At 41.1% G+C, this 26360-nt stretch overlaps 1 protein-coding gene across 1 annotated transcript; it reads right to left on the bottom strand.

Annotated features, from left to right (window-relative positions):
- Positions 1 to 1696: 1696 nt before the first annotated feature.
- On the bottom strand, positions 1697 to 18085 carry GFPT2 (glutamine--fructose-6-phosphate transaminase 2). Its single transcript, XM_021552154.3, has 19 exons — positions 18019 to 18085; positions 13487 to 13594; positions 12784 to 12882; positions 11962 to 12087; positions 11332 to 11390; positions 10688 to 10822; positions 9223 to 9284; positions 7940 to 8019; positions 7544 to 7661; positions 6769 to 6932; positions 6153 to 6248; positions 5957 to 6054; positions 5495 to 5615; positions 5168 to 5325; positions 4916 to 5030; positions 4168 to 4295; positions 3361 to 3528; positions 2769 to 2930; positions 1697 to 2169 (listed from the first exon to the last, which is right to left on the bottom strand). The coding sequence occupies exons 1-19, from the start codon at positions 18023 to 18025 to the stop codon at positions 2125 to 2127; spliced, it is 2049 nt and encodes a 682-aa protein (XP_021407829.1). The 5' UTR covers positions 18026 to 18085; the 3' UTR covers positions 1697 to 2124.
- Between the last annotated feature and the right edge of the window lie 8275 nt (positions 18086 to 26360).

Genomic DNA, 26360 nt, shown 5'->3' with positions numbered 1-26360 from the left:
TTTCTCGATTGCCATGATGTCATGCATGACGTCATGGCGCCACGGGAGTTATGTCACCGCCTGACGTCAGCCTGTCACGATAGTCGTGATGTCACCTGACAGCAGTGCTGTGGCGCCCATCCTGCTGCCGGCTCCTCACTGCTCCGGCAGGCCGGCAGAAGCCGTGGCTGAGGCGAACCCTGCCCTGCACAAGCACCCCAGAGTGGCAGCGGTGGCATGGCCCGGTGGCAGCGGTGACATTCCCGGTGGCAGCGGTGACATTCCCGGTGGCAGCGGTGGCATGGCCCAGTGGCAGCGGTGACATTCCCGGTGGCACCTGGCACCCCGGCACAGCGCACCACAGCAGGCCCGACCCCGGGGCTGCCATAGCCCTGCAGCACAGCCTCCCCTCAGCTTTTCCCGAGGGATGGCTCCGGAGGGAAGGGATTCATTCCCTCCCGGAGCTATTTTCAACCCCACGCAAAAATCAGAAGCCTTCTCTCCATTACGTACCCCCCGCCCCGACACGAGGAGTGCTTGTTTTTAAAACAGGTGCTGCCTAAAAATAAACTCAATTTGCCACCTCTCCTAGGACTGATGAGCGCTTTCATTTCTGTGATTTCTGTTCCCACAGATGATTTTAGAAAAATGTACCTGTAATTTTTTAAATAAATCAATTTAATGTCACAAATAGACCAGATGACCTCAATATGCCTTTATAGTTCCACTTTTTAATATGAAGAGAATATTACTTCTAGATCAAGAGTAAAACAGGCCTTTTCATGCCAAAACATGTTAGATACAGAGTTACATATTCTTGGCATTTAGGTCACATTAGTAGTATATTTTTTGTTATGATTTTGGTTTTATTATTGTTATTAAAAGTACTAGGGAAAGTATATCCTATTATAATAAGCTAGTGTAACACTTTCAAGCTCTTAAGTAAACATTCAAACACTTTTTCCATTTAGAGCCAAGCCTGCAGAGGAATATCATAAACTTTACTGTTAAACTAACTTTACATTTTAGTTAATAAAATGAAGAAAAATTAAATACTATGCCTTCTGGCCATTTAGAAATAAAAACTAAACAAATGAGCAGAGAACTTATTGTGTGTATCTGCCTTTTTTTTTTTTTTGCAGGTTTATAGGTTCTTCACTACTGCAAGTTGGTTCACAACTATCAGTGTGTTTTTGCACATCTATATGCTACTAAAATAGGACTTTCTTCAGACTTGAGATAAAGGTCATCAAGTTTAAAAAAAAAACAAAAATGAAATAAATAAAAACCCAAACACACATACACACACAAAGAAACAAACCACAAAGTAAGAAGAATTATATAATCTTTTAATTGCATTGTCATTTCATTGTACCCTCTTCAAACAAAAATATCACTTGAGAGACATCCAGTTCCCTTATTCTGTTGCAGTATACATGTTATGCAAATAAAAGCTAGGGTGGCATACAAAACAAATGTCGTTCTGACTTTTCAGAACAGTTAAAAGAAGCAGAAATTGAAAACATAGCTGGGAATTTACAGCCACAGAAGAACTTTGCAAATGACTTTTTAAATATGAAACACAGATTCAATGGGGGAAGGGAAGCTGGGAAAGAAGAGGGGACAACAAATTTCCAGTTTGAGGCTGAAGGAGGAAAATCCCTAATAACTGTACAGAAGTATCAACACGCTCAGTGTTTACATTCTGAGCATTACCAATGTTACAGATAAGCAATGTACTAAAAAAATAACTTAAAAAAGCTATACAAATTGTACTTATAAATACTATATCTTTGAAACTAGTTATGTAGTGTGGGCTAAAAAAATGTTCACAGTTACTCTGGAGAGAGCTGTATATATATATATATATTGCACAGTAAAAAAGTTCATTCAGTATACCATGTGTAAACAACTTTTATCTTCTTTGGTAATTTCAGGACTTAGAGGAGTATTTGGTGGGAGCAAAAGCACTTGGGTACAAGGCACATCAAAAGCTTTTAAAGCTGCAAGATAAATCCTTCTGACACTTTCCAGTTAGCACTATCATTCTCTTTAGAAAAAACATTTACCTATCAATTCAGAACAACACATTATACAAGTATAACTCAGAGGTCTGGTGACAAAGACATCAGCTGTTCTTGGCTGTCACTCTACAGTAACAGATTTGGCCAAATTTCTTGGAAAGTCCACCTGGAATGAAGAGACAGTCTTTCAGTATGACAGAGTAATACTGGCATTCTGCATTTGAAAGTTCCTTCAGTGTGATTTTTCTGACTTCCTAATGAGTTCTGTTTGATTCTATACACATTAACACACACAGCAGGCTATTGATCTGCAGGTAATGACTTGCAGCTGAATTCATCTGTGCTTCCAAAACCCTCCTAACAAAAACATATTCGTTTTGCATAGGATACCTTTCCAAAGCAGTCATCATTGTCAAACTGACACATCAACAAACCAAGGTGTACAAAGCACTGACCTATTTTAAGTTAAAGTACAATATCGCATTTCAAGATTAGGTTCCCTGGAAAAGTCCCATTTGCACTCTTAACTAACCAAACAGCTAAAGAGCTTTGCAATTTTTTAGAAGGATACTAATTGAAAAAGACAAAATGGAAGAATTGGCACTGAAATGTCACCTCTATAAGCACACTCACTATGAGATTCACTAGCTGTTTTCATAGCTAGTAAATCTTAGATATGCCATATAACTGTGTCTGTCAATTTATACTGGTAGAAGGAAATTCAAAACTGCACTAAAACAAGTGTTAAATATAGAAAACACTTACATCATATCCTCTGAGAACAGCCAGGTGAAATGAAAGTAACTGTAGAGGAATGACACTCAACACTCCTTGAAGGCAGTCAACTGTATGAGGCAGCTCAATAGTTTTGTAGGCAAATTTTGAGCTTTCAGTATCTTCTTTAGAACACAGAATGATTGGGCGACCCTGAAAATAAATTTTTGCATTGTTAAGTGAAGAGCTAGCCTAGAATTGCTTTGAAATATTGTTCACAGCATGCCTGTATGTGTTTGAAGACATTCAAGTAGCTAACAAAGGCAATGCCAGTCTTGCATAATGACTCTTGACTTTCCCTATATTGTAAGATTTGAATGTTTTCACCCTGTAGAGATTTAACATTATTCCATTTGCTTCAAAACAAAAAAACCCCAAAACAAACAAGCCATCTGAAAGCAGTTTTCACTGCTGATATTAACCTGTAATAAAAACCTTCAATGCAGATGTAGCATCTTATTTATAACTTAATAATTAACAATAATCAGCAGTACATCCCTTTCCAGGTGCACAGTCAGCAGCAGTGCAGTGGGCACAATCTCTTTTCCTATGACACAGGAGAAGTTAATTAGTTGAACACTACCTGCCGAGCAGTGATCTGTTGCAGAGCATTCTGGCACTTGGTGAAACAAGGATCCTTCATGATCACCATGATAACAGGCATTTGTTTATCTATTAGGGCCAAAGGCCCATGTTTCAGCTCACCAGCCAAGATACCTTCTGAGTGCATATAGGTGATTTCTTTTATTTTCTAGGAAAAAAAAAAAAAGCCTCAAATTATTACTAAATCAGCTGAGAAACAAGAGCCACAAAAATCAAAACACCCAGACTGTACCGCTGCCACTTAAATTCATGTACCCAGCATCAAGCATTAGTGAAAGCACACGGGTGGCTGCTGGGGTTTGTAGCAGGCTGTGGCCAGCAGCAGAGCTCGCCCATGCACATGGAGTAACCAACAAGGAATTTTAGGAACCAAACACCCAGCACAACCTTGGCTACTGCAGTCTACCTTTAACACACCAAACTCCTCTGAGTGATGGGTATGTGTCCATTTTACCAGTGTTCATAACATAATTAATGAGTTTCATGCATGAGCATCTCTTCTCAACATCAGCACACTGTTTCTGATGTTTTCAAATGGGTCAGCAACTTAAATTGCTAGTTTCCTGATTTTAAATAGACTAATTAAACACCGTGTTTATTATGTGAAAGAAACAAGAAAGTGGTATCACATCCAGGTTCACCTTATGTGTATGTTTAAATACTTCTAGTTATAAATAGTTTTATTGCAGTAGAATTAAATTGTAATGAAATAATAGAAATAACCTATTTTGCAGAATCCACAAAATATTATTTTAAATAATATCAAAGAATATTGAGAAGTTCCTACCAAAGCTCCTTCCAGACATGTGGCGTAATTATACCCACGGCCCATAACCAGCAATGATCTCTGTTTGTACAGTTCAAGAGCCAAATCATGTATCTTCTCATCCAAGGACAAGACTTCTTTAATCATTTCTATTGAGGTACAGAAAAACAAAAATTGATTTTTTTAACTGGAAAAAATAGTTCATTTGTACTGAATGAACAGAATGTACAGAATGTTCTAATTATCGAATAGGACAAATACACTTAATGTAATTCAACCATTAACTTAGCAACTTTGACTGCAGTTTAAGGATATTTTCTCCAGCCTTACTTACAGTAATAAATTTAAAACAACTATTGGTTTAAACAGTGTTCATAAATCACATTTGAATTTCTAAAGGAAGTTGTTAAATTTCCATTTGAAAATCACCTTGAATTAGTTTCATTTTATCTGTCCTGATTTAAAGTGGGAGGTTTTAAAAATTTCAAATCATGAATGTAGGAGATCAAGTAATATTTCTCATACAAAACTACCTTATTTTAATTAGAAAACCCACCCCGTGAAATTTCCAATCTTCCTGCCAAGTTTCTTGGAAGGGCACTTTTAAAATTGGCAAACAGTGGAGAAATGAACAGTCCATTTTTCTCATATTGTCTGCCTTTCAGGATGAGGGGGAGAGTGAAACTTAAATGAAAAAGAAATATCCCTGAGTAGTATTTTACACTGCAAACATCCCCTATGCCTCCTCAAACCCAAAATATCAATATACCTGGCAATGATTTTAGTCCACTTATGATTTCCTGTCTCCTTTTCTGCAAGGAAATTCTGTCCTCAGACATCATTAGGCCGAACATTACAAGAGACACGAATTGGCTGGTATAGGCCTGCAGACAAAACAAAACCATTTAGCAGCTAATTCTGCAGAGAGTGAATATGATCTCAGGTTGAAGTGCTGCAATTAAAATTTGAGTTGTATTCCACAGGGCTGAAGGGTGAAAGCCAAACACTGAACAGCAGTTACCTTTGTGCTTGCCACACCAATTTCAGGCCCTGCATTGATGTGCACACCACAGTCAGTCTCCCTGGATATTGAACTTCCAACTGTGTTTGTGATGCCGACTGTCAGAGCACGGCGTTCTTTACAATACCTCAAGGCCATGAGTGTATCTGCAGTTTCACCTGGAAAACATTCACACCTTCACTTCAGGTTGGCAGAGATAGTAATGATTCCTGAAAAGCATCAAAGCCTACACAAGTGTGTTCTAGATAACTGTACCCACGCTTACATGATGCAAAGTGCAATGGAGAGCAATCTTAGAGTGCTCACTCAACAGCAAATGCAGCTCACCTGACTGGCTTATAAAAAAGCACACATCATCCCTGAATACAGGTGTGTTTCTATCCAGGAAGTCACTGGCAAGTTCCACCATCACTGGTAATTCAGTTAATTCTTCCAGGACTTGTCGAGTCTGTATTCAAGCAGAACACAATATTTGTTAATATTGCCATCCACTAACATTTGGACATTCTACAGGTCAGAGAAAATCTAAATGAATTCTTATTAGAAAAGCTGGTAAGTACAGCTTACCAGAACTTTAAAACCAAGGTGGAAAAAGTTAATTTCTAGCATGGTAATTAATGGCATTGGAGCATTAATAAAGAATGTGGCAATAAGTAAAGCTAAATAAAAGGGTGAGACCCCTCAATGAAAGACAAAGTCTGAGATAGAAGAAAAAGCAGATGAAAAGCTGTTGTCTGAAAGCCCAGCAATTAAGTTATAAATGCATTTCGACCAAGGCTGGGAACATACAGCCACTGCAGCGTGGTAACTGGTCCCACAGCCAATAATGATCAGTCTTCGGCATCTTCTGATTTCTTTCAGATGATCCTTCAGTCCCCCCAGCAGAACTGCAAACAAATAAATATACAACGGTGGTTTTGATTTTCTAGATAGCATATTTACAAATTTCAAACTTAGTGAAGTTTGAAAGGCTGTTCTCCTTTACCTGTGCTGCTCTCAAAATTCACCCTGCCTCTCATTGTGTTGACAACTGATTCCGGTTGTTCAAAGATTTCCTTTTGCATGAAGGCACTGAAGTTACCTGTATAAAAACATGACATGACAATACTTAGGTTTGTTACTTTACATCTATTCCAGTTACCAAGAGACCTTTTAAGACTAACTTGACTGTGTTAGCCTAAATAAAAGCTTAGAATAAGCAAGAAGAAAAGAAGGATGGATAGGTCACTTTATCTGGTAGGTTCCATTTCCCAGTACTGACAAGGTAAATAAATTCCTTCATAAGGAAACATCTGTGCTCCCCTTCAATTCTTAATTTATAGTCAAACTTTGCCAACAACTACAACATGTTAACATTAGTTACATTTTCACTAGATACTGCAATGAATAGAAGTATCTATGACTTTTCCAAGGCTAAAATGGATAGGGTCCCAGGCTGCCCATTCTCTCTTGGTCTCAAAACTTGGAATTGTCAGCTCCCAGTACAAACGGTTTGCATATAAGGTAATTGTCACAACAAATTAACAGTTTTCTGCTTCATCTACTACACAAACAGTAACTATCCATTTTGATGATACTAATTTACAGATGTTTCAACCCACCCTTCATGATTTGCTGCAATTCCATCTGCAAGGTCTGGATGGCCCGGGAAGGATCATCACTAGCTGAACGCTCCAGACGGTGAATCGAGAGCTTCCCATCAGTTACAGCTGCAATGTCATCATCTTCTAAGAAAATCACTCTGTTGGTGTGCTCAATGATAGCACTACAGAGAAAAAAACAGAAGCAAGACAAACCTGACACATCAGAGTTGGTAATAACAAAGCAATTAAATACGCTACGAGCACTTCCAGCCCTGCCTCTCTTCCTTTTGGGCAGAACTGCAGCCAGAGCCATCCTAAAGGCAATGGCTCCATCTGCTGCTCCTCCTGCACCCTCACAGCAACCCACAGCAGGAGGCTCAGCAACCACTGCATCCATTCCTGCTGGTCTGAAGATGCTTCCCAGTGGCCTTGATGGATCCCGCTAAGGTTCCACTCTTTTTCCCAAGATAAATGTGTGCCTGATGTCCAGGTTCCTGCCCAGCTTGGAACTACACCTCTATTTTCCTCCTCCAGTATCTGTATTGAAAATATCACAACCCCGACTAACCTATAGTCTGCCCAAATGCTCAGCTGATGAGTGCCCATTTGTACCCAAATTACTTTTTTACACTGGATGTATTTCACATAGAGGTCAGCAGCTGGCAGATATTGCACTTGTGAAGGTCAAGGCAGCTTAAATTTCCAGAACTATCTCACTTATTAAAAAAACAAAAAAAAAACCCCAAAAAACCAAAAACCAGTATTTTCAGCAAAATTGAAGTACTTTTACTACCTTGCATCTGAAGCAAAGAAGAATTCTACTGCCTTATCCCCAACAGCATGAAGGCAGGTTGAGCTGTCCAGTCTTTTCATTTGGGAGTTGCAGATGTTCTTCACGTTCTCAATGTTGCCTATTAAAGAAATGAGACATTTTAAATGCAAACCCATTCTGTTCAGTTAAGATTACAGACTACACAGCTTTAGGGTACCACAGTTACAGAAATAGGTTGGGGCATGGGACTTTCACACGAACTACACATTCAGTGTATAAAAATTTCCCCAGCCAAGAAGCTATTTGGGGCATCAGCTGGTAGCTTTATGGTACAAAAACCAATTAACCTAATTTCTAGTCATAAAGTGATGGTAATTTTAGTTCTTAAAAATAATGTATTTTGATTTATCAACTTACATGTTCTATACAAAACTGGAATCTGTTCAGTTGAGAGCTTGTACTTGCTCCTAACCCCAATGAGCAAAGGACTCCCTCTCCTAGAGAAAGGAAAACACTCAAGTTTGTAAAGAGAAATGTGCATGCAAAGAAGTTACCAGACATTGGTGAAACTGAAAAGACAATATCCCATCTAGCCTCCTAAATAGGAACAGCCTCCTTCAACCATGATCCTAAGGCCATTACATGGCAGGAGTTCTATTAAATTTGTTCTTCTGTAAAATTCACCAAATATTATTAAATAAGTAATTACTACATGCCTTGGTGATTCTTTACCTGTAAACTATATCCAGGCAGAGGAAAATGTATATGAACCAGCTGTTTTCTTTCTAGTAATCAGAAAACATCTTAGTACAGAGACCAATTTGAACCAAAGCTTACTTTGCCTCTAAAGTGAGACAACAGTAAGCTCCCGTACTCTTTAGAATTGAAGTACTGTTACACTCTTTAGCCTCTCAAAGTCAGAAACATCAACCATCCCTACTGTACCTCTGAAACTGTAGAATATTAAGACAATTTTTAAATTAAATGGGTTACATGTCACTGAAGACCTTATTAAAAAAAATCATCACAGAAATAAAAGAACAAGTCACACTCAGATTACAAGATTAGCTTCTCTTAAATCCCTCAGCCCTAAAAACCCAAATCTGAACCACATATAGAATAGTTCATTTCAGAAGATGTTCTCCAGTTGGAGTGATGGTACAGCTGGCTTTTTCAAAATTTTAATATAGTCTTATTTTAGACCACCGAAGCAATGGGCTTTTGGGTTGTAATATAAAACAGTCTTTATTCCCATCACTTGCTATTTTAATCACTTGCTATGTCAGTTGCTATTTTAATATCTTTACATTTCCTGAAAGTTGTTTTTCAAGTCATAAATAAAAGTAGAACTTAACACAGAAAGACACCATAAATGCTATGACAGCTATAGAACACTATTTGTATAACCTGTTACTGTGATGGTCTTTCAGCCAACATTAGTGTACTTATCTCAATCTTTACTCAATGGGAGCTAAAACTGAACCATATCCCTTTCCTCGCCCCTTTTTGATATACAAAAAGTGTTAGCATGCTCTTAATACAAATTTAGAAACACAAGATACACTGAGGCTCTTTATTGATGCACTGATTTTGGTTAATTAAGCACTTTAAGCATCAATATTTTAGTATCTCTAAGAGGCTGGCTTTTTTTTTAACCTAATAAAAAGCATGCATTATGTATAAAATGGACTTTTACTAACCTGGTAGCAACAGCTTCACCTGGGTAATGGATGCTCTTGAAAACCAGTGCAAAAGCACCTTCCTGGAAACCATGAATACAAAGGAGAAAAAAAAAAGATCCTAAACAACTTATCTCAAATAGTTGCATCTCATTAAACTGGGGCCCCTCTCTGAAGGGGCACTAAGGAGCTGCTATCAGGAGTCTCTTCCTGGAGGGCTGACTGCACCTTTAAAGGAATTGGCCATGGAGCAGAGCAAGCTGACATGCACACCAAAGGTGCAATGGCTAAAAGACCAGGAAGTGAGCACTTAGCCTCTCTTTATAAATAAAAACAATAAACTTGAATCCAAATGCTATAAAACTGTCAGAGATGGTACTCATAATCAACATGAAGATTGTTAGACATTTACTTTCTGTAAGACGGTCAATCAGAATTTTGCTTGTAGTGCATTACCATGCAGTTTCAACTAAAAACCTGGAGTTACTGTTTCTAGTTCAAGCAGCAAGTTCTCATTAATGTATTAAAAAAAAAAAAAATTAAAAATCCACCAGGAAAAAAAAAAAACAAACAAAAAAAAACCCCAACCAAACAAACAAAAGACCAGAAACAGATGGCAAACTCCTGGAGGAGGATTCCCAAAGCAGGAGCCAAGGCCCCCCACCCTGCCAGCAGGACAGAGATGGTGACATTCCCTCCTCCCCAGGGCTCCACTCAGAGCTCTCCCCTGTTCTGGGGTCAGGTGAAGCCTCCCTTCCCCTCAGCTCTGGGGCTGCTCCTTGACCCACACAAGCCTTGCCTTGGTGTGGATTCCAGCCTCCTCCACGGAATCCTACAGAGCTGCTTTAAAGAGGAGACGGGAGGTGAAAAGAGAGTCAGAAACTGCAGGAAGGGGAGGGAAAACATCTGCCCGGAGACTGGGGGAGGAAACAAAGCCAGCTTTCTCCAAGTTTGCAATGCATCTATCAAAGTTTTTAAGCATTCACATACTGAGTAACAGTAGATTCCCACTTCACAGTTTGGAAACCCGTCCAGCTCGTTAGATCTATTTCCAAATAGGAAAGCCAAGGCATTGGCCAAACTTGAATCACAGCAGTGTTTCAACACGATCAGAATAACCTTTAGGAACACTCTGCCATTTATGAGAGATTTGAATCCCCAGAGGCTCTTATTACTTTTTAAAATTAAACAGCTTCATTAAAAAGCTGTGTTAACTTCTTGCTAAAAACAAAACAAGACAAAAAACTCAACAAACAAAACCTGCTGCTACTGCAATTTAAAGACTTAACAGTGAAAAGCCTTTGAAGTCTCCAAAATTTTAATCTCATTTCTTGGTCTATTAAGCATTATTTAGAAGCCTAAAAGTGTTATTTTCATCACCTTCTAAGAACTCCTGCAGAGGATATAAATGCTAAGGCAGAATGCTAAGGAACCCCACAGGTAGCTTATACTGTTGTACAGGGGAAAAAAGTAATTTCCCACTTACCAACTGTTGAATAACTCTCTCTACCAAGGCTGAAAAACTGGTGTCTTCGCTCTCTCTATTGTCATACATGTATTTGATCAATTTGGGGATTGTTTCTGTATCTGTTTCAGATTCAAATTCATATCCTTTGCTCTCCTGAAATATCATATAGAAGAGTAAAAATTGTGTCCAACCTCAGACAACAAACACTGAAGAGCCTCTCAGCTGCCTCCCACCAGAAACTTCAGTCAGAGCTCAGAACACTACATTGGACCAGTGGATATAAAATCACTATAGATAAAATATAAGGACTTATCATGTCACAGATACTCTTTGGGAAATGCTGGAATAAAACCCATAGTAAGACATATTTGGCATCTGTGAAGCAGAAAGAGACAGGAGGGAGCCCACTCCACACACCCTCTCAGAGAATCTCAGCACAAACTGCTATTCTGCTCATAAATAGTTTGCATTTAGGATTACAAGGACATATTGCACTTCATCAGCTCCTGAGTATCGTTATTAGGCAGACCCTTTCACACAGCTTTTTTATAGATGACATCAAGAAACTTGAATTCATGTTCCACCAAAGTCATGAATGACCTGATGGTAGTCTGGGGGAGTATTCACTTTCTAGTTTTAGAATTGAGTTCCCACAGACTCACCAGAAATTTTCTCAGGTCCTTATAGTTTGTGATGATTCCATTATGGATGACAACAAACTCTAAGAGAAAAAAAAAATATATATATATTCATGAGCAACAAAAAATTACGATATTTAATTCAGAACACAAAATTACAAGGGAAAAAAGCTTAGAAGTACACTTGAAACCACCTGTTATAGCTTTCAGATCTGCAGTGTACAACAACACGGGCAACTGCAAGCAGAATCTTACAAATTCTGAAAGTATACAAAGGCAGTTCCAAATTATTGAGAGGGTTCTAAACTACACCTAGTAGAGTACCAAGCCATCTCAAGTAAAGAATGATAATAAATCTCCCTTTTCTGGACCAGGCAATATTGACACATTCATATTTTCAGTCTTACCTTTCAAAAAAAGAGTGTTCTACTTCGATTAGCTTGCAATTTTCAGAGAACAGATCTCATTAATTTTTAGTGTTACTTTAGCCTGAAAAGAGGCTATTTCGTTTTAAAAGTGTCTGAGCTAAATAGAATAACAACAGCTTAGCCCTACTATAAAAAATAGATACCATAACAATATTAAGAACATATGTGCTCAGTGGATTGAATCATTTCAGATTTGTGTGGTTCAAGTGCTGCAGAGATTACGTACCATTCCTTTTATCTGATCTCTGAGGGTGACTGTTTATTGCACTTGGTACTCCGTGGGTCGCCCAGCGAGTATGAGCAATTCCAAAATGGGTTTCAAAATCTGTTTTTGAATCCAGGTCATCTTGTTCTATATAGGAGAAATTCAGTTTACTGAATAATTAATATTGCCTCTCTCCCTCTCTCTCTCTCTCTCACATACACACTATTAGTAAAACACAAAGACAATTCCTACAGGCAAAAAATTTAAAAGATATCTTCTGTTTGGCTTTTTTTTAACCATTTGCTTTCTTTACATGACACTTCAGAAAGTTCAGCTACTGTGATTAAAACCTTGTTTGCCAAGACATGAGCATTTTTAGCCAATACTAACAGACAGGCTAACAGACCCCATTACTACAAATTATAATGTAAACGTATTAAAACACAACTTCAGCCTTTCACAGATGGAAGCACTGCATAAAGCAGATTGTGATGACAGCCAGCTGCTTAAATGGTCATAAATTCTGTCAGAGTGCATGTTTCAGCATTTCAGCCATGCAGCACAGAAATCACATGAGTAAAGAGCCAAACAACCCAGGTCTTGAACAAAGGAGCAACCAAAAAAAGGGAGAATAGACTGAAATTCCCCACTGCTAGATCTGAAGATCAGCTTGCTTTTTCAGTGCAGATTTGAGGGGCACAAAAAATTTAGCTGCTTGGATTTCCCATTGATGTTATTGCTAATGCAAAATCATAATTGCAATTTTATGGTCTGACTTTCTGCTGAAATGCAGATGGTATCTGACTGGGAGGCCAAAGTAAAGGGGTCATTTTTAACACTTACTGTACAACTCTTCTTCCAGGGCCTTTACTTTTCCTCTTTTCTTAACCAGTTTGATGAATCTTTCTTTATCTTCATTATTATTTCCATCAATTGCCACTCCTACAGCACAGGACACAGTCATAAGTGTTATTTAAAGCATGAAATACATTAGAATGAGGAAAACGCTGAGAAAATACACACACCGCTGAAATTAGTATTGTTAAATTACCCTTTGAATTTTAAATTTGAAGTCTGTTGCTAGACCTGTGCATGTTCAAATGAAACCATATCAAGTCTATATCCATTGCACAGATTAAAACATACATGAGCCATCTCAAATTGTATTTAACAACAGACATATTTTGCCTGATGAAATGAGCCAACTCAAAATTAAGACAAGTTTAATCTTCCCCATCCTTCACTGTGATTCACATACTCAAAAAAGGCTGATACAAACTACACGGCCCTGTATAGAGATCTTTTTCCACACCCTGTTTGTTTTGCTTACATGTACTAACCTCAACCATCTAATTACAGAGCTAAACACCCAATTTTAAGTCCTGAGAAAAACTGTAGCACTCCAAGAATTGGCCTAATTAGTTCTGATCTGTTAATCTGTAGAATAAAGAAAGAAAAATCCAAGAGGCCAGGCACTGAAAGTACCCAGAAGTCATGGAATGAGCTAGTGGTTGCTAAAATTAATTCGTTGAGTTGGTTAACATACCTGCAGAGTCATATCCTCTGTATTCCAGTCTCTGTAATCCTTTTATCAGGGTTTCATATATTTCCTTCCTAGTTCGAGGCACTCTGTAGTTTAGATAAGCAAAAATTCCTGTTTAAAGAGAAAGGGGGAAGGAGGGGGGAAAAGAAGCAAAGAGGTTATTTTAAAAATTTGCATCACTTCAGACTCAATTTGAAAGTCTTTAAAACTAGTGTCAGGGAGAAGTCCCAAGAGCACCCAATCTCCTGGTTTAGTACACCTCCTTCTAATGCATTTTGAAATGGAAAGAATTCAAGTACAATAAAGGACTCAGAAGCCTAATTTCAACACATAACACAAACTTTACTGGTGAGTTTCATTCTCCTCATGTTACCCACCAAGAGTTAAACAGTTAGGAGAGGTTAAAAAAACTCTACTTTTCATGAAAACCACAGCTGAAAATGGGAACATTGTGATCTATTACATATCCACGCATTCAAAGAAGGAATATATTCACCAGTACTAACACAAGGAGACTTTTGTAATCCAAGTCGTGGCCTTAAATACCCATGGGTAGGTACGAGGCACAACATCTATTTCTGAAAGGCTCCAGCTTAATCCTGTATGCAGCAGCCACTTCAGCAGAAAGAGAATGGAGAAGCAAACACGAGGAAAGGGCAGAAGTCAATAGGGTAGGACAATAAAAGGAAAGAAACAGGAGGTACAAAACAGGGTCAGCCACAACATGAGCACTCCCCCTGCGCTGCCACGGCACAATCCCAAAGCCAGGCGGGCACTGAGCCCCGTCAGCTCCCCCGGGCACCCTGAACTCACTCCCTGATCCCCCTCCTCTTTAATAGACCAGGCATCGACCAAGAAGAGACTTCTTTTTTTTAGTTTTGGGCTTGGTTCCTCCACCCTATTTTTTTTTTTAAGAACACAGGCATTTTTTTATTAGAAGGGATGTTGTTTTATCTTTAGAAAAGGTGTAATAAAAGAGTCACCTGCAAAGGAAAACACAGCTAATTCCTTTTCCATGCCTATTGCTCTTCCTGCGACTCTGGTATTTATATGGATACGTTAGGCCTTTTTATTAACTCTTGCAAATCTGTATCCCGATAAAACAGAAACAACTAATTTCACTGTTTCAACAGTTTCTTCCAGCAACAAGTCAGGACTGGAGACTACAGTTAGGAAAAAAAAAATCCAGACTTGAAGAGCTCTACAGATAAGCAGTTCAGACAAGTGTTCTAGATAGAGAAAGCCTTTGTTTGAAATTTAACACCCTCTTCCCCCTCAATTAAGGCTTTTGAACTGTAAATGGCCATAGTGAAGAAGCTGTTATAATGATGCACCAATAAATCTCCCTAATAAATAGTACTGTGAATTTGGTTACTCCACTGGATTATAAGACATTAATACTGTTGATGAGACAAAGAGAGTATTACATTTGCTTCTGAATTTATTTTGGAAAGATTAAAGGGTGAATAATACTTTTCTGCTTCAGAAGTGAGATTTATGAGGAGCTCAGCCTAATTATTTCTAGCGCATCCAACATTAACAGAGACATTAAGACAATAGTTGCATTTAAGGAGCTATTTGAGAATTTGAACTGCGTAATACTGTTCTTCATGGATGCTTCAAAAAATAATGCCTCTGGTTATAAGCAGTCACTTTAGACTGAGAGCCTGTTGATCATTTTTCCAGACAGATATTTGCCGTTCTCTGGCACTAACCATGAACCTCAAAAGCAGCATTCTTCAATACGAATTTCTCAACATCATTCCAAAACATTGCCACACCTCGTTTCAGATCCAGCTCTACTTTCTAGGCCAGATTTCACAATTAATTTAAGCCTCAACATCCTTGTATGTTCCATGTGGCATCTTTCACTACACAGAGCTCCAGGAAGAACCTTCCTCTGGGACCATCCTTACAATGCTACCAGTGTGCTACAATTGTTAAAAAGATCCTTGTTTCCAGGGAATTGGAGCTGCACTTCCACACACGTGCATTAGAAGATGTAGAAGTCACCAGAGGCCATTTAAAATGAAAACAATAGCTGCAGTCTGACTTCAAAGAACATGTTATAAACTTTTCCAGTTAAGGAAAATAAGTCTTAGTCTAAGCACTGAGAGTAACACTTTCTCTAGGAAGTTTCTGTTTCATGATTCCACTTGCGATTTTTTCCCCCTCCTCAGTCATTTTGGCCCCATTTAAAGAACATTACTCAACTCATGTAGAAACTACTTGTGATAAAGACTCCTTGTATCTTAATTCTTTCTGGAAGCACACCAGTATGACTAAATCTCAGTTGAATCATCTTATGATAAGAATTTTGTGATGCTAACAAGTTCCTTTATGATGGCCTCCCCAAGATATTAGATGCCATTTCCAGATCTTGCTTCCTTAAGAAGACTCAAAAACATAAAATCCAGGAAAAGCACCCAAGAAGTGTCTTACTAGGACATTGTCCTCTTGATCTGAATGTTAAATCTAGTTTATATCTTTCCATAATCACAGTTTGCTTAGAAGGATGAACTAGGTCAGTCATGTATGGCTGACCTTTAGAAGCAGGTACTAATAACAGAAAGAGAAGGTTGCTAAAACATTACTAAAACCAGTTTCAATCACATGCAGACACTGAAAGCAAGACACTGAATCCCTTTACATGTATATCAAGAATTTAGAGCTTCACCTTTCAGGATTACAAGCAGAGCATCAAAAGGAAGAAAAGTAAATTGAGTATTTTTTGGTGGGAAAATTCCACAAGAACTCTTGCAATTGCAAGGCTTCACCAAAATCAAGAAGGGGGCAGCCTATACTCGAAGTTTGAGAAAAAATATTTACTTTTTGAAAAATAAAAGGATACCTCTAAGCACATTGTTGATACCAGAAACTTAGCTTTGAAAAAGTCTCAGCTTCATATCCTGATGAAACTAACCTTGATTTAAAAGAGGTCATCAGTTTAAGTGCATCTTGACTGTTTTCTGAACCCTGAATACTTTTGCTTGAATACTTGGCTATACTGTCTTACATGTGAGCATGATGACATCTCGACTTTACTTCCTTACAAGCATGTCTATAGCGGAATTTATGACCTGTGTATTTTCAAAACATAAACCAAGGGCTATAAATCTTCACATGCTACCTGAAGCCAAAGAAAACACAATGGGGTCCATTATCAGCACTTAAACCTGGAAAGATATGAAAAAACGAAAACAACAAAAAAGTAATTTTGAAAGTACTAGTTGCAGTCTCTAGAACTCCTACACTCCCTACAGAGATCAGCATAGCAGGCTGAGGGATATCTTTCATTAAAACAAATGTAACAGAAAAGGATTCTAAATGCTGATGGGAAAAAAACTAGCACTTAACCTTCATGAACTGCTGCTCTTTGACATTTCATACTGAGTCATTTTCTCCACCCCAAACTAGATGTTCTACTGAACTCCTTGAACACTGTTAACACCCTCACTTCCCAATCAATACACAGTCCAGACATGCAAAGGCTTTGATATTACCATTACATTCTCAGGGCTTGCTGTGAATTCTCCAGGGTGGCTCAGCACTGAGCCAGGTCTATCACCTGGAGGGGTTTTGTTTAGAAGGCACCGAGTTTGTCTCTTTGATAGTGATCTGTCACGTAGGAGCTCAAACAATAGGAGCTGAAACAGCATCACCTCGTGTCCCCATTCAAGTGAAAGAGAATTCTCGAGCTCCTTGCTCTTTCTGAGGTTACAATTAAAAAGGATGTGGAGGCAAGGAAAAGATCCCTAATTCAGAAAGTACAATTTTGGGAGAAGTAATTCAACTCACTTTCAGTCTGCAACCCACAAAAAAGATTTTGTTGATGACGACTAAGAAGTACAAGTGCAAGTTTTTCTGCTTTCATCAGACCTGAGAGGAGATGTCAGGGACAGATTGGCAAAGTTTCACTAAACTTTCCTCCTTAACCAAATACAATCGCGTTAGCAGCTTCTGAGCCCATACTTTGATCCGAAGCATATCCAAACAATTGTGTACACGATGTAGGAATTATGGTTTTTACTAGAAAAAATGAGGTGAATAAACTCACAACAGCTAAAAATTAAGCTCCTTCACTGCCTTTGTTTGAAAACCACAAACTCTCCCTTATCGCTGCAGCTCGGAAGTGAGTCACGATTAATCAATCCCTAGTCCCGGATCAGGAAAGACAGAGCCCAGCGCATCCCGTGCATCAGCGGCAGCAGGACCAGGAGCAGAGGTGTACCTGGCACCCCGGGCACCCTCGGGGCAGCCGGGCGGTGGGAACGGGACGATTGCCATGCCAAGACCCGGGGACACGCCGCCAGGCACGGGGGGCTCGGGGAGGGAGGAACGGAGCGGCGATCGCCTCTCCTCGGGAGAAGGAGCGGGCGGAGGGGCTTCACCTTCACCTGCCAGGCGCTGCCTGTCCTTCCCACCCCCCAAAAGGATGCCGCGGGGCCAGTCCCGAGCGAACCCGCAGCCGCGACACCGCCGGGCTCGGGGACAAAGCCGCCCTTGTCCCTCGCCGGCCGCGCTCCGGCACTCACCGCACATGGTGGCCGCGCTCGCTCCCTCCGCTCCCGGCGAACGCGGCGGGCGCCGCGCCGGGCCCGCTGCCCGCGGCTCTTATAGCCCCGCTCGTGGGGCCGGGCCGGGCCGCGCCCGCCCCCTGCCCGCCGGGACACGGCCCGGGGCAGAGCCGGGGAGGGACAGAGCCGGGGAGGGACAGAGCCGGGGAGGGACAGAGCCCGGGGAGGGACAGAGCCGGGGAGGGACAGAGCCGGGGAGGGACAGGGCACAGGGAGGGACAGGGCACAGGGAGGGACAGAGCCGGGGGAAGGGATAGAGACCAGGGAAGGGACAGAGCCCGGGGAGGGGACAGAGCCGGGGAGGGACAGGGCACAGGGAAGGGACACAGCCCGGGGAAGGGACACAGCCCGGGGAGGGGACAGAGCCCGGGGAGGGGACAGAGCCCAGGGAAGGGACACAGCCCGGGGAAGGGACACAGCCCGGGGGAGGGACACAGCCCGGGGAGGGGACAGAGCCCGGGGAAGGGACACAGCCCAGGGAAGGGACACAGCCCGGGGAGGGACAGAGCCCAGGGAAGGGACACAGCCCGGGGAGGGACAGAGCCCGGGGAAGGGACACAGCCCGGGGGAGGGACACAGCCCGGGGAGGGGACAGAGCCCGGGGAAGGGACACAGCCCAGGGAAGGGACACAGCCCGGGGAGGGGACAGAGCCCGGGGAAGGGACACAGCCCGGGGGAGGGACACAGCCCGGGGAGGGGACAGAGCCCGGGGAAGGGACACAGCCCAGGGAAGGGACACAGCCCGGGGAGGGACAGAGCCCAGGGAAGGGACACAGCCCGGGGAGGGACAGAGCCCGGGGAAGGGACAGAGCCCGGGGAAGAGACAGAGCCCGGGGAAGAGACAGAGCCCGGGGAAGAGACAGAGCCCGGTGGGACAGAGCACAGGGAAGGGACACAGCCCGAGGAGGGACACAGCCCGGGGAAGAGACAGAGCCCGGGGAAGAGACAGAGCCCGGGGAAGAGACAGAGCCCGGTGGGACACAGCCCGGGGAGGGACACAGCCCGGGGAGGGACACAGCCCGGGGAAGAGACAGAGCCCGGGGAAGAGACAGAGCCCGGGGAAGGGACAGAGCCCGGTGGGACACAGCCCGGGGAGGGACAGAGCCCGGGGAAGGGACACAGCCCGGGGAGGGACAGAGCCCGGGGAAGGGACAGAGCCCGGGGAGGGACACAGCCCGGGGAGGGCACACAGCCCGGGGTTGAGGGACACAGCCCGGCGGACCCGCGGTGAATCCCCCCGGCCGGCCGTGCCGGGCTCCGCGCACGGGGAGTCACAGAGCCATTAAATTTGGGAAAGCCCTCCCAGGTCACCAAGCGCAGCCTTTGGCCGCTCACACCTGGTCAAACAGAGCGCTAAAAGTCACATCCCATCATTTCTTCAACACCTCCAGGGATGAGGACTCCACCACCTCCGGGCTGTTTCCCCCAGCCCAGCCTGAGTGAAGAGGGACATTCCTAATTGCGGCTCTATGTGTTAAGTAGCATTCTTATTTATATTAAGTTACATACAATAAAGGAAAACTTATTTGCTCCTTGTGAGCATTTTAACTAATGAGTAATGCAGACAGTAGGAAAAAAACACTCTTTTTTTTTTTAACATCACTGCCATACTAATTGCCAAAGATCACGAGTTAGAGCCCCAAATTCCATTCATGCAAGACATTTCATGTTTCCATGTGACATTCCCAGGGAGAAAATTAAACAAAATGAGATTCAACTGCTAGGAAGAACTGCATTAATTAGTGGTTAATGCATCACCTTGATAACTTATCAGTCAACACTTCCCAGATGCATCTGCCTGAGGCCATTTGGCTTTATCACGACTTTTTGGAAGTGCATCAGAGAGTACTAATTTTTTTTTACTGGTGGTTTTGTTTGGCTTGAAGGACACATTTTATGGTACTCAGATAAGATGATCAAACTGTTTCCATCTCAGAACTTCTTAAACTCTAAAAGCAAAAATATCACCTACTGTATTCAACATAATAAGCATCCAGAAATTCTGCCATACTCGGGAAAAGTGCTCTTCCCATGAGACCATTAAAAAACCGAAAACAAATGAGAGCAGTTTTGACAGAGAGTTTGCAAATTGAAGGTTTCAGTTTTCCTGTCATAAGAGACACACAACTGATGAGCAATAAGGAGGTCAAGGGGTGCAACTTCCCACTAAGGTCTGAATGCAAACCTGAAGGAGCACCCAAAGGATCAGGAATTTTTGCCCAGCTGCATCTTTCACTTTTATTTCTGTCTTTACACAAGTGATCAAAAATAGAAGTAGGACACAGTACAGAGTGAAGAGCACTGTAACACTGTTTTAGTGTCAGGTAACAAGGAATTTGCCTGGGCAAATTTCAGTTACCAATAGGCAAAGGTGAGGTGTAATGAAAATCATGGAGCATGTAGCTAGAAAGAGGAGGGATTTATGTTTATGCTCCCTCTGAGCCTAATACAGGTACTAGTTCTCACAGCATTTGATTTTCCCTGAAAAGCAGCCATCAGCATTTTAAGAACAGCTACTTAAAACTGCATTTGCATACTCAAGAGGTCCAGATACATCTCTGAATACCTTGTTCTGTTCCTTGACACCCATGGGGACTGAATTTCCTGGTGAGGAGTTTCAGTAAGTTCCCTTGTCCCAGGGAGTGAAAGGACCAAATTCCTCTCATTAGTAAACAGGGGCAGGAAAAAAGTAGTGAATGTGAAGTGCAAAAGGGAGGAACTGTGATAAATATCAGGAAAAAAAATAGGAGGAGCAGTTATGCAATGGAACAGCTCCCAGAGGCTGGATTATGGCCCTTTCTCTGGTGACACCACTGGAATAGACCCTGTCCTGTGAGTCACCACTGAGTGACCTGTGTGTGGTGTGAAGGACAAGGGGTGACCAAATGGCAATCCCTTCCAACTCCAGCAACTTCCATGATTATGACTGGGTTATAAAACTCCTTTTAAATTGCCTTTTTGAGCTGCTGTTTGAGTGGCTACATTTTCTGATCACTGGTAGCCTGTCTCTACATTCATAATAGAATGCACAGCAAAAGTTCTTATATTAACACTGAAATCTGTTATTTTAGTTTATATTATATATTACATATATTTAACATACATATATTCAACCTATATTTTACATATAAATATCTATGTAATATATATTTATATATTATATATTTATCAGTTACATATAATTTTCTATTATTTATTTAGAGATTTCTTGCTTCAGAATAAGGAATTTGAGAGCCTAAAAGCAGTGATTGTACACTGATCATCATCCCCCACAATTAGGCTTCTGCACTTTTTATGTATAATAAAAAAATAAAAAAATATTTAAAACGTGGACAAATTCTGAACACTCTCATCAACATCACTTTCATCTTAACAAAATGGGACAGTCTTATTCCCTACCAAGGCTCTTAGGAGTATTTGGGCTGACAGCTTGGTCTGGATCTCTATGATTTCTTCCCAGTCTGATGATGAGTGTTGTTAACCAGGAGTCACTCCAGTGAAGCTGAATTTCACCAACAGAAAACATAAAAATGAAGTGCTGACCTTGCTGGCATATGAAGACAGTCAGGCTGAGCTTCAGGACACCCTCTGCATCCATCTCAGCTCCACAGCAAGTTTGGAAAACAATCAGCAATACTTTTGAAGTGGAAACAGCAACACCTTTCTTCTGCTGAGAGTTCAAAAGAGAGGGAAAAAATATTTGCAATTTTGACAATTCAATGGAGGTGTCAACTAGCTGCTCACCTAGGATCTGTGTAGGGCTAAGACATTGGTATTTTCAGTTTAAAAGTATGAAATAGTAATTAACAGCTTTTAATTTGAGAATGGGGAGAGTTAATTGTCATTTATCACTATCAAAAAGTGGACTTTGAAATTATAAAAATTATGTGTGGTAGGAGGAGTTACACATAAATGTGAATCAAGATCATACCTATGACTGAGGATTAAGTAACCATGATTTAATTCATTGGTGGCTTTTCAGCTGAGAGTCATGGGGAGTATATGTAATGTAAAACCAACCCAGCTAATTAACTAGATCTTAAATACTTTAAAAAACATTAAGGCACATTTAGTAATAATTCATCTAAAGCATTGTGCTCTAAAAAGCAAAATGTGGTTTCCTGAGGTTTTGATGTAAATTCCTCATAATAGGAGCTGCAAATAAATTGATGGCAAGTATCAGAGAGAAAAATAAATTCTTGAAAAAGTCTGTAGATTTTTTTTCAAGAAAGCCAGCTTTCAGTGCTGGATTAGTTTTCTCAGCATATTGTGTGGTCCTTCAGGTCAAAAGTGAGAAATGCCGACAGACTAAATACTTTCCCTCCCCTGCCCCATTTCTGGGGACCAGATCAAGCTGCTCATTATTTTTCATAAATTTGAGATTCTCTCAGCTTACATTGGGTTGAAGGGAGCAAAGCTAGCTACTTACAACAGTTGCAGGAAGCATCCCCATGTGAGAAGTCGAGAAGCTTAAAATCCAGAGATGAAAAAAGCAGTGCAAGAAGAGAATTCTCTCCAGTGATTCCACAGAACATGGCTTGGCTGAAAGTGTTTGGGCAAGGAACTGGTCAGAGAACCAAAAAGCTGCTACAGCTTCTCCATATGGCCCAAAGAGCTCCTTCACACCCCACACAAACCACAGCATCACCTCTTTGTCCTCCACTGAAGGAAAGCCTCAACCTCCTTCCCCAACTCCTGCGGAGCCCTCCTGGCAGCAGCAATAATTCTGTTCTCCCCATGTGCAATAATTCTGTTCTCCCCGTGTGCAATAATTCTGTTCTCCCCATGTGCAATAATTCTGCTCTCCCCGTGTGCAATAATTCTGTTCTCCCCGTGTGCAATAATTGTGCTCTCCCCCAGCTGCTCTGCCTCACTCAGCACCACGGAGCAGAGCAGGGTGAGGTGTAACTCCTGCACTGCTCTGGGGTAATTTTATTTCTAAGCATATGAACCTGGCTTGCTATTTTGGTAAGAACAATTTCATTCCATTCTTCTCTCATTTTCACAACTTTCGTGCTTCAAGGATTTATACTGGCCCTTGAGAACAACACCTCTGAAGCTACAAAATGGTTTTGCTGCTGGCTGCCCTCTGGGTTGCCCTTTAAAGAGCTCTCTGGCAAGAAGCTTCTGATTTTGTGAATAAATCCCTGTTGTTTTGCAGAACACATATCTGTACTCTCCCCAAAGCCAAGCTGAGTAACAGTCCAATTTTCTCCAGTCTCACCCCTACCATTGTTTCTGTCACCAGTGCCCAGCAAGAAGCTGCTACAGCAGCAGCTGGAATGAGCTGGAGGGAGGAAAGGTGCTGGCAATGGGAGGCACTTCCAGACAGCTCCAGTTATCAGCAGCTCTAGGCTGAAAGAAAACACATCTGAGTATCTAAAAGCAGCCCATATAAGAAGATGCGTCTGGCTTTACCTCACACATTCAAATCTATTTGTTTTATCTATCTCTATCCCCAAATCCTAATCTGTCCCTATCACTTCCTTCTAGTTGAGATAGGCCTCAAAGGACTGACTACATACTGGGAACTTAAACACCATCTCTTCTCCCTTTTCTCCCATTTTTGATTAAAATAAATAAATGAGGGGAGCCAGATTAAGCTACAACAGTAATTTTTTAGGACTGATGTATTTAACACTGCAGCTTCAGTGCTACTCTTTATTTTAGAGGAGGGTGAAAATATAGTACCTTAAGCCCAAACACAGGTAATCAGGCATTCCCCAGCTTTAATAAATAAAAAACAATTGTGATAGATATGTGATGCTGTTTTTTAGCAACTGATACAGTATTGAACAAAACTCTTCCCACAGGTGGGCTATTTTCTGTCCCAGAGTCACAGCTATTCTGATGATGTCTGCTCTTGCCTACAGATTCTATATTTCTCCTTCTGAGCTTGACACAAATCACAGCTACAATTTCTTCAAGTTGTTTTTCTAACAGCTTGTGATCTTGTTCTTTTGGCAGCTTATTCAAAGAAAAATAGCATTAACTCTGCTTAAATAGAAGCAGTCATTTTCTTTCACTGACAATTAATGTCTCATCTACATCTCTGTTTCCAGGGGTTTGGGCTTATTAGATCTGCCATAACCTATCAATTGTCAAAATCAGGTTTGGGCACACCAACATTGGTAGAAATATAGATATTGCACACAGGGGATTCCAAGATAACTTTTCTATCACCAGCCATATGCAAAACCAGTTCAGTTTTTGTGCAGTTCCTCTGTACTAGAGATTAGGAAGCACCTGAAAAAAATGCAGAGCATCTGTTTGTTTACTACACACACAGCATTGCTGCAGAACAGGGCGATAGAGACCACTGAGTAGAAGCCACAAGTAGATAATTAACAGAAACAGTGCTCTACAACCTGTGCAAGTGGGCAGGATGTTATCCTTAAGTGAGCCTGGAATGGAGGAAAAGTTGTGCAGTGAAATGGCAGCTCCCCCACGGTGTCACCTCAAGTGCACATCCCACAGCACCTCCCCTGCTGCCACTGCCCCTCGGGCTGCAGAGTAAATCTGTCCTGACAGCTTCAGCTACACAGTGAAACAGCTCTCATAGCCAAGCTATGAATTGCACTGTTTTACTGCCAGTAAAAATTCCATGTATTTTCTGGGTTTTTTTTGGGCTTTTTTTTCCTTTTTTGGTTTTAAGTATAGTTTTCTTCTATTAAGCACAGAAACTTGTATTACAGTAAAATTAGAAATCTTCTTTTGGTTTCTCTTACTCAGATGGTCTCTATCTAGTCCTAACTGCTCCAGTTGCTGAATGGATTTAGAACTTCATGTTTAGAGTATCCCATGGGATGCATGAAAGGATGGCATCCCTGTGGGGGTGTTTATGCTCTTGCACTGCGAAGTTGCCTTTGGCAAATGAAGTTCCTGTGGTATTGTCATTGGGCTCTGCGTACTTTGGTCTGAACATACCAGATGGGGTAAGTTGAGGACAATGTTTTGCTTTAAAACTGAGTTTTCTGCTTTTAGTAAACCTACAGTTTACCTCATCATTTTAGCTGGACAAGTGGGAGACAAGATGATGGTTTTGATTCTCCAGTTTTAACTGTGCTTCTTTGAGCTGTGTGCTGAAACTGAACATGTACTTCTTAAATGTTTCCTATTGTTTCTGCAATTTAAAGAGGAAAAAATACTAACTCATGGTAACTTGGACAAAATTTAAGCAAGAGCTGGGGGTTGCTAGAAAACTAAATAGGAATAGACGTTTCTGTTTTCTGTGTTTGAGTTACATCTTAAAATGAAGAGATTTACTCTTAAAAAATATTCTGCCCTAGTCAAAACATCTAATTTCAATTCAAGTCTGAGACCTTTTTTTTTTTTGTGCTGTACATTTTGACAGCAAAGACAGTCAGTTTTCAACTCAGTTGACCAAAACTGGCTGGCAAACTTGAAACCCAAGCAGCTAAATCCCTTATTTGTACAGCTGCAGGCACTGGGCTCTCCTCCACCCCTCTCAGATGATCAAGTTGCAGGACATCAACTCTACATCCAGGCAGTAACCTCGGGGTCCTGCAGCAGGATCTGGAATGGTCACAAGCCTCCTCTGTCCTTACAGCCTACAACATTCTGCCCATGTTTCAGAAGAAGTTTTGCTAAAGTCTTCTAACCACAGCAATGGTTTAAGCTGGTGCTTGTACAGCTACAGGCACAGCCTTGCTGCAAGGGAGATTTGAATGCAATCCAGTCAATCCAGGCTCAAAGCTTGGATATCTTGTTATAATACAGCTTGATTCCATTTTAAATTAACTCAAACACAGATAGGTGTTGAATTAAATGGGAAACATTTAACATTAGTCTCCACATTTATGAATCCACCTATAATGAAAAATTTAAATTGCTTCTAAGCAACCTAAATGAATGCAGTTTTAACTTGAATGTGCTAAAAATATCATAAATTCATGAAAAATTTTCAAATAAGGAACCATTGTATTTTATATCACATATCTTCTGAGTTCATTTACCAAAAGCAGCAGTAAAAGAAGGCAGAAGAAACAGCTTCACAGTCTGCCCTGCATCTGCCACTGGAGTTGCAACAAGAATTTCCATGTTGGAAACCGACAGGAAGCATGTCAGTTCACAAGAACCAGCATCCTTGGCACCAAGGACCAGAAATTTGCTACTTTTGCAGGGAATTCTGTGGAAGGTCATTTGCTTCCTGAACTGTGTCACACTAAGAAAGTCCCACATAGGAACTTTTCCCTTTTCCAAGAAACGCTGGATTATCATCTGCCATAATTACACATTACAGTTTAAAAAAAAAAAAATCCAATTTCGTTGTGTCTTAG

This window comes from Lonchura striata, chromosome 15 (assembly GCF_046129695.1).
Source record: "Lonchura striata isolate bLonStr1 chromosome 15, bLonStr1.mat, whole genome shotgun sequence".
NCBI classification, from domain to species: domain Eukaryota; kingdom Metazoa; phylum Chordata; class Aves; order Passeriformes; family Estrildidae; genus Lonchura; species Lonchura striata.
Note: the sequence above shows the minus strand (reverse complement) of the source record. Positions and strands in the feature narration are given on the sequence as shown.

Coding starts and splice junctions, on each gene's coding strand:
- GFPT2 (XM_021552154.3), bottom strand. Junction 5,031..5,167: donor TTGGTGTGGCAAGCACAAAG/GTAACTGCTGTT, acceptor TTTTGTCTGCAG/GCCTATACCAGCCAATTCGT. Junction 4,296..4,915: donor TGGACTAAAATCATTGCCAG/GTATATTGATAT, acceptor GTACCTCAATAG/AAATGATTAAAGAAGTCTTG.